Genomic DNA, 18435 nt, shown 5'->3' with positions numbered 1-18435 from the left:
AAATAATAATGCTCAATCCAATTAGTAACTATTTTATTAGGATAACATTGGTTTTGCAGTTTTGATCATAGGGCTGCATATAAAAATATACAAGTCTGCGGCAGGATAGGGAAGTGAGGGGGCAAGTTCAGATGCTGTTGCCAGCATTTACACGCCACTGCAACAGCAATAATAGGATTTTAATACCTACCGGTAAATCCTTTTCTCTTAGTCCATAGAGGATGCTGGGGTCACAGTAGAACCATGGGGTTATAGACGGGATCCGCAGGAGACATGGGCACTTTAAGACTTTGAAAGGGCGTGGGGCTCCTCCCTCTATGCCCCTCCTCCAGACTCCAGTTATAGGAACTGTGCCTAGGGAGACGGACATTTCGAGAAAAGGATTTATACTAAGGTGAGATTCAAACCAGCTCACAGCTCAAGAATGCCGCACAACGTGGCAATAAACAGAACACAAGCCAACGGCATGAACAATTTCAGCAACAGGCTGACTATAAACGTAACACAACATGTGTGCAACCACAACTAATAACTGCAGATACAGTACGCACTGGGACGGGCGCCCAGCATCCTCTACAGACTAAGAGAAAAGGATTTACCGGTAGGTATTAAAATCCTATTTTTTCATACGTCCTAGAGGAAGCTGGGGTCACATAAGAACCATGGGGTTATACCAAAGCTCTAGAACGAGCGGGAAAGTGCGGATGACTCTGCAGCACCGATTGACCAAACTTGAGGTCATCATCGGCCAAGGTATCAAACTTGTAAAACTTAGCAAAGGTGTTTGACCCCGACCAAGTAGCTGCTCGGCAAAGCTGTAACGCCGAGACCCCCCCGGGCAGCTGCCCAGGACGAGCCCACCTTTCTAGTAGAATGGGCCTTCACCGATTTCGGTAACGGCAATCCTGCCGTGGAATGAGCACGCTGAATCGCACCACAGATGCAGCGCGCAATGGTCTGCTTGGAAGCAGGACACCCAATCTTGTTGGGAGTATATAGGACAAACAAAGCCTCTGTTTTCCTAATCCGAGTCGTTCTGGCGACATAAATCTTCAAAGCTCTGACCACATCCAGAGACTTTGACTCAGCGAAGGTGTCAGTAGCCACAGGTACCACAATCGGTTGGTTCATGTGAAAAGAGGAAACCACCTTCGGTAGAAATTGCTGACGTGTCCTCAATTCAGCTCTATCTTCATGGAAGAACAAATAAGGGCTCTTGTGAGACAAGGCCGCTAATTCAGACACCCGCCTTGCAGATACCAAGGCCAATAGGATGACCACTTTTCAAGTGAGGAACTCCACCTCCTGTAAAGGTTCAAACCAATGTGATTGGAGGAATTGCAACACCACATTCAGATCCCATGGTGCCACTGGAGGCACAAATGGAGGTTGGATGTGCAACACGCCTTTCACGAAAGTCTGAACTTCTGGAAGGGAGGCCAATGGTTTCTGAAAGAAAATAGATAAGGCTGAAATCTGTACCTTAATTGAGCCCAACTTTAGGCCCGCATCCACACCTGTTTGAAGAAAATGGAGAAAACGTCCTAGTTGAAATTCCTCCATATTTTCTCCAAATACGGTGGTAATGTTTAGACATTACTCCCTTCCTGGCCTGAATAAGTGTGGTAATGACTTCACTGGGAATACCCTTTCGGGCTAGGATTTGGTGTTCGACCGCCATGCCGTCAAACGTAGCCGCGGTAAGCCTTGATACACGCACAGCCTCATATCCCCTGCATAGCCTCACAGCCCCTGCTGCAACAGGTCCTCGCGTAGAGGAAGGGGCCAGGGATCTCCTATGAGTAATTCCTGAAGATCTAGATACCAAGCCCTCCTTGGCCAGACTGGGACAATGAGGATTGCTTGAACATTTGTTTTTCTTATGGTGTTTAGAATCTTTGGAATGAGAGGAAGTGGAGGGAATACGTACACCGACTGAAACACCCATGGTCCCTCGACCTGGAACAATATCTCTGAAGCTTCTTGTTGAGACGAGATGCCATCATGTCTATTTGAGGAATTCCCCACTGACTTGTCACCTCCGTGAAGACTTCTTGATGGAGGGCCCACTCTCCTGGATGGAGATCGTGTCTGCTGAGGAAGTCTGCTTCCCAGTTGTCGACTCCTGGAATGAATATTGCTGACAGAGCGCTTGTATGCTTTTCCGCCCAACGGAGAACATTTGTGGCTTCTGCCATTACCGCTCTGCTTTTTGTCCCGCCCTGGCGGTTTATGTACGCTACTGCTGTTACATTGTCTGACTGGATCAGTACGGGCAGATTGCGAAGAAGATGATCCGCTTGTAGAAGGCAGTTGTAAATGGCCCTTAACTCCAGAACATTTATGTGGAGACAAGTTTCTTGGCTTGACCATCTTCCTTGGAAGTTTTCCCCCTGTGTGACTGCACCCCAGCCTCGGAGACTTGCATCCATGGTTACCAGGATCCAGTCCTGGATCCCGAACCTGCGCCCCTCTAGGAGGTGAGAGCTGTGTAGCCACCACAGGAGTGAGATTCTGGTCTTGGGAGTCAGGATTATCCTTCGGTGCATGTGCAGGTGGGATCCGGACCACTTGTCCAACAGGTCCCACTGAAACACTCTGGCATGGAATCTGCCAAACTGAATGGCCTCGTAGGCAGCAACCATCTTCCCCAGTAAACGAGTGCATTGATGGATTGACACTCTTGCTGGTTTCAGAATTTGTTTGACCAGACTCTGAAGTTCCAGAGCCTTTTCCACTGTGTCCAGTATCAGTCCCAAAAACGACAACCGCGTCGTTGGAATCAACTGCAATTTTGGCAAGTTTAGGAGCCAACCATGTTGTTGAAGAACTGTCAGGAATAGTGTAATGTTTTGCACCAACTGGTCCCTGGATCTCGCCTTTATCAGGAGATCGTCCAAGTATGGGATAACCGTGACTCCTCGTTTGCGAAGGAGAACCATAATTTCCGCAATCACTTTGGTGAAAATCCTCGAAGCCGTGGACAGACCGAACGGCAACGTCTGAAATTGGTAATGACAATCCTGAATTACAAACCTCAGGTAAGCCTGATGCGGAGGATAAATGGGAACATGTAGGTAGGCATCCTTTATGTCCACTGATACCATAAAATCCCCTTCCTCCAGACTAGAGATCACAGCACGGAGAGACTCAATCTTGAATTTGAATCTTCTTAGGTAGAAATTGAGGGATTTCAGGTTTAGGATTGGTCTGACCGAGCAGTCTGGCTTCGGGACCACGAACAGGCTTGAATAAAAACCTTCTCCCTGTTGTGACGGGGGAACCATGACAATGACCTGATTTTGATACAACTTTTGTATGGCGTCATATATCACTTCCCTGTCTGGAAGAGAAGCTGGTAAGGCCGATTTGAAAAATCGGCGAGGGGGAACGTCTTGAAACTCCAGTTTGTACCCTTGGGATACTATCTGTAAGACCCAAGGATCCAGGTCCGAACGAAACCAGAACTGACTGAAGAGTTTGAGACATGCCCCCACCGATGCGGACTCCCGCATAGGAGCCCCAACGTCCTGCGGTGGAATTGGTAGAAGCCTGGGAGGACTTCTGCTCCTGGGAGCCCGAAAAGGCTGGTGATTGTTTACCTCTTCCACTTCCTCTAGTAGCAAGGAAGGAAGAACCTTGGCCCTTTCTGTATTTATTGGGCCGAAAGGACTGCATCTGATAGTGGTGCGTTTTCTTTTGTTGTGGAGGAACATAAGGCAAAAAGGATGACTTACCCGCATTAGCCGTAGATACCAAATCATCGAGGCCGTCACCAAACAAGGCCTTACCTTTATATGGTAGAGATTCCATATTTTCCTTGGAATCAGCATCAGCATTCCATTGGTGAATTCACAATGCTCGCCTAGCTGAGACTGCCATGGCATTGGCCTTTGATCCCAAAAGGCTAATATCTCTCGCAGCTTCCTTTAGATAAGCTGCAGCATCCTTGATATAACCCTGCGTCAAGAGGATGCTATCCCTATCTAGGGTATCTACATCAGAAGACAAGTTGTCTGCCCACTTTTCGATAGCACTACTTACACACGCAGATGCAATGTCAGGCCTGATTAGCGTACCTGTGGTCGCATAAATGGACTTTAACGTAGTTTCTTGTTTTTTACGATCCGCAGGATCCTTAAGGGCTGCCGTGCCAGGTGACGGGAGAGCCACCTTTTCAGACAAACGTGACAGGGCCTTGTCTACAGTGGGGGGGGGGGGGGGGGGGTGACTCCCACTTTTCCCTATCCGCAGAGGGAAACTGATAAACTACCGTAATCCTTTTGGGAATCTGAAACTTTCTGTCGGGACTTTCCCAGACTTTTTCAAATAGAGCGTTCAATTCATGAGAGGGAGGAAACGTTATCTCAGGTTTCTTTTCCTTATACATACAGACCCTTTTATCAGGAACAGCAGGGTCCTCAGTGATATGTAAAATATCTTTGACCGCCACAATCATGTACTGAATGCTCTTTGCCAATTTTGGATCTAATCTGGAATCACAATAGTCGACACTGGAATCAGTGTCCGTGTCAGTATAAGTGTCTGCCAACTGAGCAAAAGTACGTTTTTGTGACCCCGAGGGGTCCTGTATTTGTAATAACACATTCTCCACAAATTTCTTCCATGTCTGGGTCTGGGACTCAGAGTTATCCAATCTTTTACTAATAAGAGCCACATTAGCATTCAAAACATTCCCCCAATCAGGAGTCGGCGGTGCCGACAGGGTCACCCCCACAGCCGCTTGTGCCCCTAATACAGCCTCCTGCTGGGGAGAGTACTCAGCCTCCGACAAGTCGACACACGTGTACCCAACACCCACAGTCACACCGGGCATATAGGGGACAGACCCACAGTAAAGTCTGTCAGAGGGACACAGAGGGGATTTGCCAGCTCACAACCTAACGCCAATTAACGGTTCTGAAAAAACTAATAAATGCCCCAGACCTGTAGCGCTTTTAATATCAACAATATTGCACCAAATTATACTCCCCCCCCCCCCCCCCCCCCCCCCCCCCCCGTTTTGCACCCTGATACTTGTCAGCAGTGTGAGGAAGGACCAGAGTCTCTGCTCCTGGAGAGGAAATGGCGCCGAGCTGAGAGTGAGCTGTGAGGAAGTAGCCCCGCCCCCTAAACGGCGCGCTTCTGTCCCGCTTATTTTACTCAATATTTATAGTGGCGGGGGTTAGGACAGTGCCTAGGCACTAATGTCCCCTCTTGCCAGTCGAAAAATTTGGATTTCTGATGCTGCCCAGGGCGCCCCCACCCCTGGCCCGCGCCCTGCACGCTGCAGTGCTGTGTGGGAGCATGGCGCGCAGTGTTCAGTCCGCTGCGCTGTACCTCAGAATGCCGTCACTGAAGAAGTCTTCTTTTCTTCTGCTACTCACCTGTCTTCTGACTTCTGGCTCTGTAAGGGGTGACAGCAGGCTGCGGGATGAGCATCTAGGCGTACCCAGCGATCATCACCCTCAGGAGCTAATGGTGTCCAGTCAGCCAGAAGCAGAGCCATTAAACTCACTAGAAGTTGGTCATACTTCTCTCCCCTAAGTCCGACGAAGCAGGGAGACTGTTGCCAGCAGCCTCCCTGAAAATAAAAAAACCTAACATAAGTCTTTTTCAAAGAAACTCAGTAGAGCTCCCTTGTAGTCTCACTGGGCACAATTCTAAAACTGGAGTCTGGAGGAGGGGCATAGAGGGTGGTGCCAGATCACACCCTTTCAAAGTCTTAAAGTGCCCATGTCTCCTGCGGATCCCGTCTATACCCCATGGTTCTAATGTGACCCCAGCATCGTCTAGGACGTATGAGAAATGACCCTTCATGTGAAGGGGCGAGTTAACTGGATTCAGTTCCTAAAGAATTTGCGCCTTTGCTTTGCAACAATAACAATATACATATACATGCATCAATATTCAGGGTTAATGCATGTGAACGCACATCAACACAGGGTTTTGGTATATCTGAAGGGAAACGACCCGAGACTAAGTCCCGGGTCCCCAACCCTTCCATCGGCCAGGGTCATGGAGATCAGACCTGGGAATTTGCTGATGTGCTAGTCCCAGCAATTTCCGGTGTGTGATGGATGTATAGTGACCAGTGTATTCTCTTACTGTATTCAAATTGAAATTGTACATGCTCCCAGTTTCCTTGTATCACCACGGCTCCATAGCTCAATCCTACAAGTAAACCCGCACAATACCTCAATGCACAGCTCAATAACGGAGGACAACGCGGTCAGTTGATCATTTTGAGAGTGTAGGCTCATAAACATGCTTTTTTCTTGCATCCTATACATACAATAGTCTGTGTGTGTGTGCGCGCCGAACTATGTAACTGCTTTCGGACTCATTTGCAGTTGGACACAAGTAAGCTCTGAGATACAGCTTTAGGTTGAAGCAGTATATGCTATTTTCTGCGTCATAAACACAGGAATTGCTTTCACAAGCCCCTGAAATGCTTATGCAAAAGTCAGCTAGTATGGTATAAACAAGTGCTTCTCAAATCCAGTCCTCAGGACGCAGTAACAGTGCATGTTTTCCTGATCTGTTCAGAAAATTACAAGTGAAATAATTAGAACCACCTGTGGATCTTTTAAAATGTGCCAGGAAACTGAAATACCCAGGGAATGGATATGCAAACAAAGGGAGATCATACAGACTCCACACAGATAAAGCCATAATAGGAATTGCAACCATAACCCCAAAGCCATGGTCCTGGAACAGTGATATCATAACAGGAGTTTCAGCAGAGCAGCTCTGGCCACTGGAATAGAATAATGCATTATAGTGGCCCTCCTGTGAGTTGTAATAGCTGGGAACTGATTGTAATGACAGGGTGAGGGCAGAGAGGAAGAGATAGTAGATTGGGGAGGTTAAAATTTAGAACATGGGACCCCTTGGAATAGGTAGTGGCATAAGTAAACTGCTTCAGAACATCATTATACTTGTTCAGAACACTAAAAGGTGTACACTCGCCTCGCTTGCCACAAGTTACAGATGTGTCCTCTTGGTTTATTGCCAGGATGCATACGCATCTGTGCATACAAACTGTGGCATAGCATACGCATCTACACATTAACTTTAATGGGAGCCACGCGCGAACGTGCCCACCATTCCATTGATGTGAATGGGAGCTGGCTAGCTGTGCTTACGCATCGCAGTCCCACTACAGTAAGCGGATATACACAGCAACACTGTAGCAGGACACATCTGTACTATTCCCAATAGATAGAGTCAATGGCTTCCTTTGGCGCATGGGAAACATGCGCCAAAAGGAAGCCATTGACGATCTTGTTCGATATATATGCAATTTATTTTGGATTAGGGGTGTTATCCAGTTGAGTCAATAGTTTCCACGGGCAGCATTCCCTTGCGCCAATTTGTGGTGTTTACAAAAATATTTTTCCCCCCACATTGTATTCCCAATAGATGTCCACGTAGATCAGGGGTGGGGAACCTCAGGCCCGAGGGCCGCATAAGGCCTGCAGAGCCACTTGATCCGACCCGGCTCACCTAACCGAGGGAGATTCTTGGCACCCGCTAAGATTTTGTTACTAGTGGGCGCCCGGCTTCTTCCCCTCAGCAGCAGCCGGAGGCAGGAGCTCACTCCTGAGCTCTGGCTTCCAGCTCTGGCAGTGTGCGTGTGCGGCGCTATGGGAGAGATGTCATGACGTCTCTCCCATAGTTCTGAGGAGCGGCGGACAGGCGGAGGGCAATGGTCCGGAAGCAGGAGCGGGGCTGGTGAGTATTGTGGTTTTTTTTTCTTTTAATGTGTGTAAGCGTCGCTACTAGGGGGCATATCTAACGGGGCATAACAAGTGACTGGGGGCATATCTACTGGGGCATAACAAATGACTGGGGGTTTATCTACTGGGGGCATAACTACTGACTGGGGGCATATCTACTGGGGGCAGGCTAATTTTTAAGTTGATCATTTTTGTATGTCCCCCGAAGGAGTTTATAAATATATACAAATGGCCCTTGGTAGAAAAAAGGTTCCCCACCCCTGACGTAGATAATGAAACTGATAGCCCAGAGGCCCCATGTTCTGAACTTGATATGATTGGGTAACATGAGGGGGGCAGACATGGAAGGGGGATATACACTGTATGAAGAAGAAAAAACAAAAGCGACATTGGCCACAACAGCCAGCGGCTTGGCGAGTGGCAGGTCCTTAATACCAGTAAAGTAGACTTGGGCTACCTGCAGGGTTATAGCTAAAACCAAGTTGGGGAAAGGACCTCTGACGGCACCAGGAGTAGGAGCAAGGCCCGAACAGGGTACCTGAAATATACCCTCGCCACACTTCGGGCTCGGTGGCTCGCTCCACTTCGCTCACCACCGGGCTATTAAAAGGGAGTAGTCGATGGCGTGGATAGTGAAAGTATTCAGACGGCCTAGCTCCTCCCACTGACATCAGAGGTCCTCTAGACCAGGCATTCCCAACCACGGTCCTCAAGGCACACTAACAGTGCATGTTTTAGTGATATCCAGGCTTCAGCACAGGTGACTTAATTAGTAGCTCAGTTATTTTGTTTTAACTATCTGTGCTGCAGCCTGGATATCACTAAAACCTGCACTGTTGGTGTGCCTTGAGGACCGTGGTTGGGAATGCCTGCTCTAGACACTTGGTTCTAGCATCCACCCTACCTGCAGGGTTGAAGCTAGATCCAAGTGGGCTAAGGGACCTTTTCCGTAAGGGGGAGGCGATACGACAAAAGGGGGAGGAGCAGGGCCAGCGGGACAGTTGCTCTACTATCCACGCCACCAACTATTCCCGTTAGCAATCAGGTGGCGAGCGAAGCGAGCCACCGAGCCCGAAGCGTGGCGAGCGTACTTTTCAGGTACCCTGTTCGCTCGTAGCTCCTCCCCCTGGTGACATGTCTCCTCCCCTAGGTACGTCAGAAGGTCCCTTCTCTCACTCCGATATAGAATCAACCCTACCTGCAGCTGTAGAGAATCTTACAGTTTTGAGAGCCAAAGACTGCACCTCCCCACTGGGGTAAAGCGTAACATCCGATGTGGTGCAGTACTGATATAAATACTGAAATAGCAAGGCATACTGAGATTTGTAGTTCAACTGAAAAGTCACAGGTTACTTAGCCCTTTTCTGTCGATTCTTGCTCTTCATGCTAACAACGAAAGCCTCTACTTTGACCCCAAATAAACAGATAATAATCAGATGCCCCCATCCCCCAATACCATCAGCACTGCTGCCCAGTCTATGGCCCGTTACCTATCAGCCCATTACAATACAAACACATATATACATTACTGTCTCTACTTATTCACGTAATACGCTTTCTGCCGAATATAATACTACATAATACTCCTTACCCGGAAATGTCCTTTTAACTTCAGACGCCCGATCATCCTACAAGCAGAGGACCTGCTCTGACGTGAGAGTGCGACTCTAGTATCTAGTGGTGTCGCGCTGTTATGACGTAGGGGACGCGTGAAGCCCAGCAGAGACTGGCAGCAGGTGAGGGCATTATCATGCTTTGTTAGGTGTTGTAGGATAATTAGAGCCGTATTGCCGAACTGTGCTGCTTTTATGTGGTAGGAGACTGCCATTACCTATTGTCAGTCAGCTTGTAAAATCCTGTGGGGGGCTCCCTTCCTCATGTGTTTAGTCATTGGAAGCTAGCGAGTGTGTTCTCCCTCTGTAGTTTTTTTTAAAGCTATGTACCTTGATGTATGATACAAGGTCATAGATGCAAACTGTCTAATGTCCCATATTTTGAAGACTTGGCTCTGGAAATATCTGTTTTTCTGCAGTGACCATCTGCACTTTGAAATGCTTATTTTTTGTATGTTTTAGACAGTTCTATAGGGCCCCATACACTAGAACGATAATGCACGATTTCAGCCCAATTCGGGCAGATATATTGGGTGAAATCAGGCATTTTGGCTGTGTATCTGATCCGGTCCGATGCGCTGCCCCGTGAGCGTCGGATCGGATCCTCCAGATCGCTAGTGCTGCACTCGTGATATGTCGGATCCTGCTGGGATCGTGTACGATATATCGCATGCAAAATGTACCAAGTCATTTGGAATCGTATGGAACCACTCACGGGAAGCTCCCGGGAGAGTTCAAGGAAAAACGCCCGGACTTCAGCCTCTAGACATATCGTTCTAGTGTATGGGGCCCTTTATCATTTATTCTTATTGTCTTAGTTTTGTAGGTTAACATGAATACTAAGGGGTAGATGTGATGTATTATCATGTCACTTACTCCTACGTGTAAGTCATCAGCACTTATTGCAGCGATGCAGGATGTCTCAGTGCAGCAGTGTATTAAATAGAGAGACTCGGGTAGCTGCTACAGCAACACCCCAGAGGCAATCACATACCACCCAACATAGGACAGGAGGGACAACATTCTCTGTTCCTGGACTTCCCTCTTAACTTATAATTGCCATCACCTGTGGTCAAAAACCTTTCTTATCAACTAACTAGTTCAGCATAAGTGATGGCAATCATAAATTGAGAGGAAATCCAGGAACAGCATTTTGTACCTCTTGGTCATGTGGAAGGTACTGTATGTCATCTCTATCTGGCCACATCATATCATCTTAGTGCTGATGTGGTACATAAGGGCTACTGAGCAGCTGTGGTGTGCATGCATGGCATCTTCAAAAATTGCAATATGAGCATGTGTGGAGATGGCAGTGGGACATGGAAGTATTCATAGCACCATCCTTAGATGGCACTATGTGTAAAGGAGACTACTGACAAAAAGCACCACATTCATTGATTGGTAAACGGACATCACACTATAGCACAGGTTCTCAAACTCGGTCCTCAGGACCCCACACAGTGCATATTTTGCAGGTAACCCAGCAGGAGCACAGGTGTATTAATTACTCACAGACACATTTTAAAAGGCCCACAGGTGGAGATAATTATTTCACTTGTGATTCTGTGAGGAGACCTGCAAAACATGCACCGTGTGGGTCCTGAGGACAGAGTTTGAGAACCTATGCACTATAGCATAGGTTCTCAAACTCGGTCCTCAGGACCCCACACAGTGCATGTTTTGCAGGTAACCCAGCAGGAGCACAGGTGTATTAATTACTTACAGACACATTTTTAAAGGCCCACAGGTGGAGCTAATTATGTCAAGTGTGATTCTGCGAAGAGACCTGCAAAACATGAACCGTGTGGGGTCCTGAGGACCGAGTTTGAGAACCTGTGCACTATAGCAATGTCCTTTTAAGACATTTTTTGAGAGACCGTAATAGCCTCTTTTTTTTTTGCAAAAAAAAGTAGTGACTGCTTGATATATCTGCCCCAAAGTATTTAAACAAGTATAGTGTTACAAAATTCAGTTATCATGCCATGCACAGCTAGGGTAACCACATCATCCCTTTAATTTTGGACACATATTAGTTACACAGGTTCTGTGGCTGATTAAAACCAGGTGAAATGGAGTTTTGAAGTCAGCCAGCCACAGAACCTGTGTAATGAATGTGTCCAGAATTAAAGGGATGAGGTGGTAACCCTATGCACTGCTGTTTTTTGGTAGGCTCCTGGTGCTCTAACAGAGTGATCTGCCTGACAAATGTACAGTAGAGTGGCTTTAAAGGCCTAACTGCAGCCACCTAATATCTAAAAAGTGATTGAATCCAGACTGGAAAGTGTAGTATTGTTGTAGCACATATTTATTGGCAATAATAGTGCTCAACTTTGTCCTTTCCCTACATCTTTCTATTAATTTTCATCCTTCCTGTGTAAATCCAGCTATGGCACTAAGATGTTTGGGAAAGTTCCGGCCTGTTCTGCAGCAGCTCAAGTCCACAACGATGACAGCATGCACGTGGAACGTGTTGTTAGTGGTTCAACAACAAGACCATCGTATAAATCTTCAGAGCAGGCAGTATGCCACGAAAAGTAGCAAAGGTACATGGGATGTTTGTCTGTTTTGTCATCTTTCTATTCATGCTTTGTTACTTGAAATATTTCAGATGTTTAAAAAAATAAACAGCTTATGATTCGGGCTTGTATTTGCGGTTTATCTGATTTTAGTTGCAGTTCTCAGGCAGAAAACTGCTCGGTTCAGTTATTTTATATGTAGATGGGAGCGGTGCAGCGGTCAGGCAGGGAAAATTTTTTTTTTATCTAACTGACCATGTTGTTATGATGTGAGCAGCAAAGGAAGCCTGCATTGATTAGCCACACTAGATTTGGGAGCTAAACTGCATAGTGTTCAATTAAATGGTGTATGGATGTTATATATGTTTCTAGAATAGCGTGTCTCTTAATTATTGTTTATATTTGATCAGTAATCTTTAATATACATTTCTGCAGCAGAATACATTGTTTTCCACAGGAAAACATTGGGGTGTAGAGTGGATCTTGATCCAGAGGCACCAACAGGCTAAACTTTAGGCTGTCCCAGGATGCATTGGGGCCTCCCCTATAGATCCCGCAACCAGGCACTGAGAGCTCAGTTTTGAGTTGGTGCCTGCAGCAGCAGGTCACCTAACAGGAGGGCTGCACTGGGCGGCCCTGAAAAAGCTTTCTAAGAAGATTTCTTCTTTGGGCTGTCAGCACTGCATGTCATGGTGACACTTCAGCACTGCAGCTCCATCACCTCCCAAGCGGCGTTGCATACTCCCGCGGCTCAGTTCTTGTGTACTTGCGGCAGAGATGCTCCAGCTTAGGCATACGGTCGCAGACGCTCTCCTGGTTCGTGTGGCTGCTATGAGGAGGAGGTTAAAAGGTTACCCAGATGGGACCCGATATTAAATTGTGTTCCGTCCACGACCTAGGGTGACGGGTCGCGGCACTGGCGTGGACACTGTCTCCGAGCAGGGATCCCACTAGACACCGGGGCGTCTGAGTACAGGCCGGGTGTACTAACACCCCATTTAATAAGACTCACAGTACCCGGGGTGGAAGTCCAGCACAGGGGAGGTGGCGCTTGACCTGTAGCCCTGGCCCAGGGAGCCATCTCTGAGTAAATTTTACCACCCTGGAGCTGCCTCACACGCTCTCTCATTCCCTGACTGAGACGCTGGGCGCCATCTTCTGAGCATAGCTGTGGCTGGTCTCTGGGACTGCAGGGCAAGGTCTACCTTGTAATGCAGCCTGTATACAGTGCTGTGGTTTTACAAACACTTGAGTATTCTACATGTCTTTATACAGACAGCGTTAGTTAAGAAAAAGTGTACCTGATATAGAATATATTGTTACAAGTATTCTAATATATACCTCCAGTCTAGGACTGTGCTGTGATAGATAGATATATACTAATCCAGTGCAGCCTTATTGTTGTAATAATTTCTGCATTGCCTGTGACTGTGTGTGCCTGTAGTGTTTCCCAGATATCTGTCACTATATTCTGTACCCTGAAGGACTAGGTGCGTCTGGGTCATATATATAGTGCAACACAGTATTTATCTGTATACGTATATTATACTGTGTACTCAGTCCCATAATACCAGATTTATTCGCTGGTATTGTACTTTGTCTGCCTTTATCGTACCAAGTTGCTCTGTTGTTGAATTCATATCATAATGTCTTAACAGAAAGGGCGGTAAATCGGTGAAAGCTCCTGCATCATGCAGAGCATGCTCCAAGGATTTACCAGGAGGGGAAGTTTTGTATGATGGTCTGTATACTATGTGTCATACACCTCCTTGCCAGTCCGCAGCTCCGGGGTCTACTCAAGAGCCACCCTAGGCTTCGTTCACAAACCTACAGGCTACTCTGGTAGAACGCCTTACGCCCCCTATGGGACCACCTGTGCCACTACATCATGTCCCTATGGTTAATACGCCTTGGGCAAAAAATGTACTTAACCAGCTGCAACAATTGAATCAGTCTTTGGCTAGACAGAAATCCACTCCAGGTCACATTCGTGTCTCTGTGTTATTTAAGTGGGCTACTTCCTCCTCACAGTCCAAATACCTGTACCTCTCTGATATTTCATCTGAAGAGGAGGGGGAGCATATGGTCCTGTCAGACACTGAATCTAGTGTTACTGAAGAGGATTCTCCCTTGCAGATTGATGTCCCTGCCTTAGTGGTTGCTATTAAACAAATCCTACAAATCTCTGATGATGAGGATTCCACTATGGTGGCAAAGAAAACTGATGTGTTTAAACGGTAGAAAGTGGTTAAAACTCTGTTACCCCATTCTAACCATTTAGTGGACATCAGAAGGGAACCCTGCTCTACTCCAGGGAAGAAATTGCCTCTGCATAAACAAGCCTTGGCTTGCTATCCTCTTCCTGCAGAGTTATGTAGCAAGTGGGAAAATTCACAGCCGGTGGATTCTCACATCACCCGACTCGTGGTGTCATCAACTCTGCCTGTCACCACTGTCACCTCACTGAAGGAACCGACAGATAAGTGTGTGGAGGGATGCCTGAAATTTATTTGATCCCTTACAGGAGCTGTGCATAGACCCACTATGACTGCCTCCTGGGCTGCAAATGGTATTGAAGCGTTGGTTCAGGCATTAGAGGAAGAGCTGCCCGAGGAAATATCTGACAGTGCCAGACAATACCTGTCTCGCATTACTACCGCCACCTATTACATTCAGGAGGCATCCTCTGATGCAGGTGTGCTGGTGGCCAAGGTGTCGACTACGTCTGTTCTGGCTCGCCGTATTCTGTGGTTGAGGTCATGGAAGGTGGACCTAGACTTCAAAAAGACCTTGGAGGTACTCCCCTTCAATGGAAACATTTTGTTTGGTGAAGATCTGAATAAAATTGTGTCTGAGTTAGCAGCTGCTAAGACTGCTTTCCTTCCAAATACTTATCCTTCTGCACAGAAGGCAAAAGGTACCACCTTTCGTTCCTTTTCGGCCTCAAGGGAATGCAAAAGGTCAGGCATACCCGAGACAATCTCATGCTCCCAAAACCACAAAGTCGAAGACCAAACAATCCTGGGCATCCCGTCAGCCTGCTTCTAGACAAGACAAGCCTACTGCATGACGAGGCAGGACTCCCCCTGGTGGACCCCAGGGTGGGAAGCCGACTTCTGCAGTTCTCCCAGGTTTGGTTAAAAAACACTTCATATGCATGGGTGCTGGAAGTTATCTCACTCGGGTACGCTGTCTCTTTCATGTGACGTCCCCCTCGCCAGTTTTGCACCATGATTCTACCTTCGGATCCGTTAAAGGCGCAAGCTTTGCAAACGATTGTCGTACTCTCCTGACTACAGGAGTGGTTGGAGGTTATTACTCAACCTTGTTTCTAGTCCCGAAATCAAATGGGTCATTCCGACCTAAACTCAACCTCAAATCCCTGAATAAGTTTGTGATAGTGTCCAGGTTTCGTATGGAAACACTGTGCTCACTTGTACTGGCTATGGAACCCGGAGACTATATGGTATCCATGGATATACAGGATGCGTACCTGCATATACCTATTGCCATGTCACACCAGCAGTTTTTGCGGTTTGCTATTGGCAACCTACACTTTCAATTCCAGGCTCTACCATGTGGACTGGCTACGGCTCCTCGGATGTTCGTCAAGGTCATGGCCGTGATGACGGCACATCTCCGTCGCCAGGGGATCAGAGTCCTTCTGTATCTGGACGACCTGCTGATTCTGGCAAATTCCCATGAGGTCCTCCTCAGTCATCTGCAAGTGACGGTAAACTTCCCACAAGCCCATGGGTGGCTTATCAATTGGAAGAAATCCTCACTGGTCCCAGCTCAGAGCATGGTGCACCTGCAGGCACTTCTGGACACACACAGTCAACGGCTGTTTTTGTCTTCAGAAAATGTCCTGCTGAAGCTTCAGAACAGGATAAGATGCTCCTTTTGTCATCCCAGAGTGTCGATACACTTGACGATGCAAGTACTTGGTCTGATGGTGTCGGCATTCGACATGGTAGAGTATGCTTAATTTCATTCCTGCCCACTACAGAGGTTAATCCTTTCCAAATGGAATGGCCTACCTCATCAGATCAGATCTCAGATGATCACGTTGAATCCGGAGGTTCGTCTGTCGTTGACCTGATGGCTACAGGATCAGCAATTAAGCATGGGTTGTCCCTTCTGGATCCCCGACTAGGTCCTGCTGACAGCGGATGCCAGTCTCGGGATGGGGTGCGGTGTTGGAGCAACACTCGTTTCAGGGTTGTTGGACCAAGGAAGAATCACTCCTCCCAATAAACATTCTGGAGCTGCGGGCGGTGTTCAAGGCATTATCTCTTGTCCTGTCTCTGGTACAGAACAGGCCTGTTCAAGTATGATCAGACAACGCCACCACAGTGGCATACATGAACCATCAAGGCGGCACTCGAAGCCGCATGGCAATGATGGAAGTGAAAAAAAGGGGTTGTGGTACACACACTCAGTAGCGCTACATATACAGATGAAATAGTAATAATAAAGAGAAAGTTCTTATGTATATCCGGATTATCTTCCCGACGTGTTTTCTACTGGAGTAAGGCTTCTCAGTCGTCTCCGTCAATTTGGATCATAGGGAGAAAAACACCAAAAAAAGAGAAAAGAGTGGTCTCAGTTCTATTTTTGGTTTGTTTGATAATGTCAGTATTAATGGGAGAGTCTATAATCTTCCTCCTTATGGGTGGTGTTCAGATCTTAAACATCTTAGGGGTCACCCTTGTGGTAAACAGTCAACTGCGTGCTCACAATTTTCTTACATAAGGTCTCAGAGACAACACTTATAAAGGTTTCTTTTCCCGTCACTCTTAATAAATATCAGAGAAGGAGAGGATGCTCACGTGTATGCTTACATCAAGAAGAGTGTAAATAAACACATCAAGGTATCTTTCATAGGACCAAATTCCTTCCGATCTTCCCTCGTGGTTCCCGAGGTGTGGTCACGAGAAATAAAGCAGAAGGAAGGTGGTTACTGGAGAAAAAGTTCTCAGAGTGGAATTCCACCTATATGGGACAACCCTTAAGTATATGGGATTGTGCAGCAAGGTAGATTTAAAGGACCACCTGTTTTGTGATACTAGGATGTAGAAACTGCTCACATGTATGCTTACATATAAGCAGTTATGAAGGTACACATAAAGGTATCTTTATCCCTGGTATTCAAATCTCATGTTTTAAAAACATCATAACTGGTAATACGCAATGCTCACTTGTTCGCTTACATCAATACGAGTGATTCAAAGCACATAATGGTTTCTTTTCCCATAGTCGGCAGAATTCGCCAAATTACCAAAAAAAGTTCATATTACATAGGAGTCCTTATGGTAAAAACAATTCCAACAATTTATTCCAATAAAAAACAAGTGTACAAAAAATGGGGTGACTTCTAGGTACGATACCAGATGGAATTACCAGCCGTGGGAGGAAATAATATACCCGGGTACCTCACCACTGGATAGCAGGATACCGATTCCAAAAAGTCAATCCCTATATTCTTTCAGCTCCTCACCAACGCGTTTCGACCATATGTTTGGTCTTTTTCAAGGTGTGTGTGGAGGAAGCTGAAATACAGTGCTTAAATACCAAAACTCTATTATGTCACTTCCTGTGTGGGCGGTGTCTACTAACATGGATTACATAATATATGTGGTTAAAATAGATCTAAATGTTCCTGATGCATATAGCTTTAATAAATAGTGGCTTGTATCTTCTATGTTCTGTATTTAATATAGCCTAAATTAAAAATGTGGCTAATATTCGTATTGCGTTCCATGGGCCCTGGAACGCATAACTTCCGGCGGATATCCGGTGTAGTCTTACATGGTGTTATTTACCGTATTGCATCACAGAGTGCATAGCGGGTATTCACTGTGGGTGCATGGGACTTATATATAATTATCATTGTGGTCTGTTCTTTGAGACCACAGTGATATGAGGTGGGATGATACGCCGAGTGAAATCGGCGCGTCAGTACGTGGTGCGCATGCGTAAAACATGCGTTCCACAGTGTGGATATAATTCCGGAATGGTCATTAGTCATGCGCATGCGTAAACCATGCGTTCCACAGTATGAATGTACTTCCTGAATGATCACTACTTACGTGATCTAAACGGAAAGGTGACCGCGTTCCATTAGCTATTGTCACACAAGGACACATCCTCATTAGTATAAATAAAATGGGTGTGCAGTAACATCTATGAATTAGTTCTATAAATTTTTTAAAAGTATAAAAACGGATTCTTTAGACTACATATTGTTTTTTATATATAAATATTGATCCAACAAGAGGGATCATCCGAGTGGGTGTTCCCTAATGTCGGAAGGGTTATTTCAGATAATAAAAATTAAAAATGATATGCTGTACCAATAGGTGATGTGACCTTCTATTCTTACATAAAATTTAAATCTAAAACCCAAAATTAGCAAGTGGTCCACAACATGACATGGTGAATTATAAATAGGAAAAATTATTAATATACTATTCTCAATGGGGAATATATTCTGACATGGAAAAATAATCATGATTATCCTATGAGGAAAAAAGGGGGGAAAAATAGACATGGGGACATACT

General features: G+C 46.3%; 2 protein-coding genes across 5 annotated transcripts in view; one reads left to right on the top strand and one right to left on the bottom strand.

Moving 5' to 3' along the window:
* Positions 1 to 9421, bottom strand: part of RBM18 (RNA binding motif protein 18) — a 122670-nt gene extending 113249 nt beyond the window's left edge. The window contains exon 1 of the mRNA XM_063936937.1: positions 9334 to 9421. The gene's annotated coding sequence lies outside the window, so the exon portion shown is untranslated. The remainder of the gene's footprint in view (positions 1 to 9333) is intronic.
* MRRF (mitochondrial ribosome recycling factor) overlaps positions 9394 to 18435 on the top strand; it is a 59081-nt gene continuing 50039 nt past the window's right edge. The window contains exons 1-2 of one of the 4 annotated variants that reach the window (XM_063936933.1): positions 9394 to 9478; positions 11740 to 11898. In XM_063936933.1, coding sequence (XP_063793003.1) covers positions 11742 to 11898 — 157 coding nt within the window. In that variant the 5' untranslated portion in view covers positions 9394 to 9478; positions 11740 to 11741. Of the gene's footprint in view, positions 9479 to 9507; positions 9556 to 10513; positions 10533 to 11498; positions 11521 to 11739; positions 11899 to 18435 lie in introns of those variants that run through there. The other 3 variants (XM_063936934.1, XM_063936935.1, XM_063936936.1) reach the window with 3 other exon arrangements.

This window comes from Pseudophryne corroboree, chromosome 8 (genome assembly GCF_028390025.1).
Source record: "Pseudophryne corroboree isolate aPseCor3 chromosome 8, aPseCor3.hap2, whole genome shotgun sequence".
NCBI lineage: Eukaryota > Metazoa > Chordata > Amphibia > Anura > Myobatrachidae > Pseudophryne > Pseudophryne corroboree.
The sequence above is the reverse complement of the archived record's forward strand: the minus strand, read 5'-3'. Positions and strand labels throughout refer to the sequence as shown.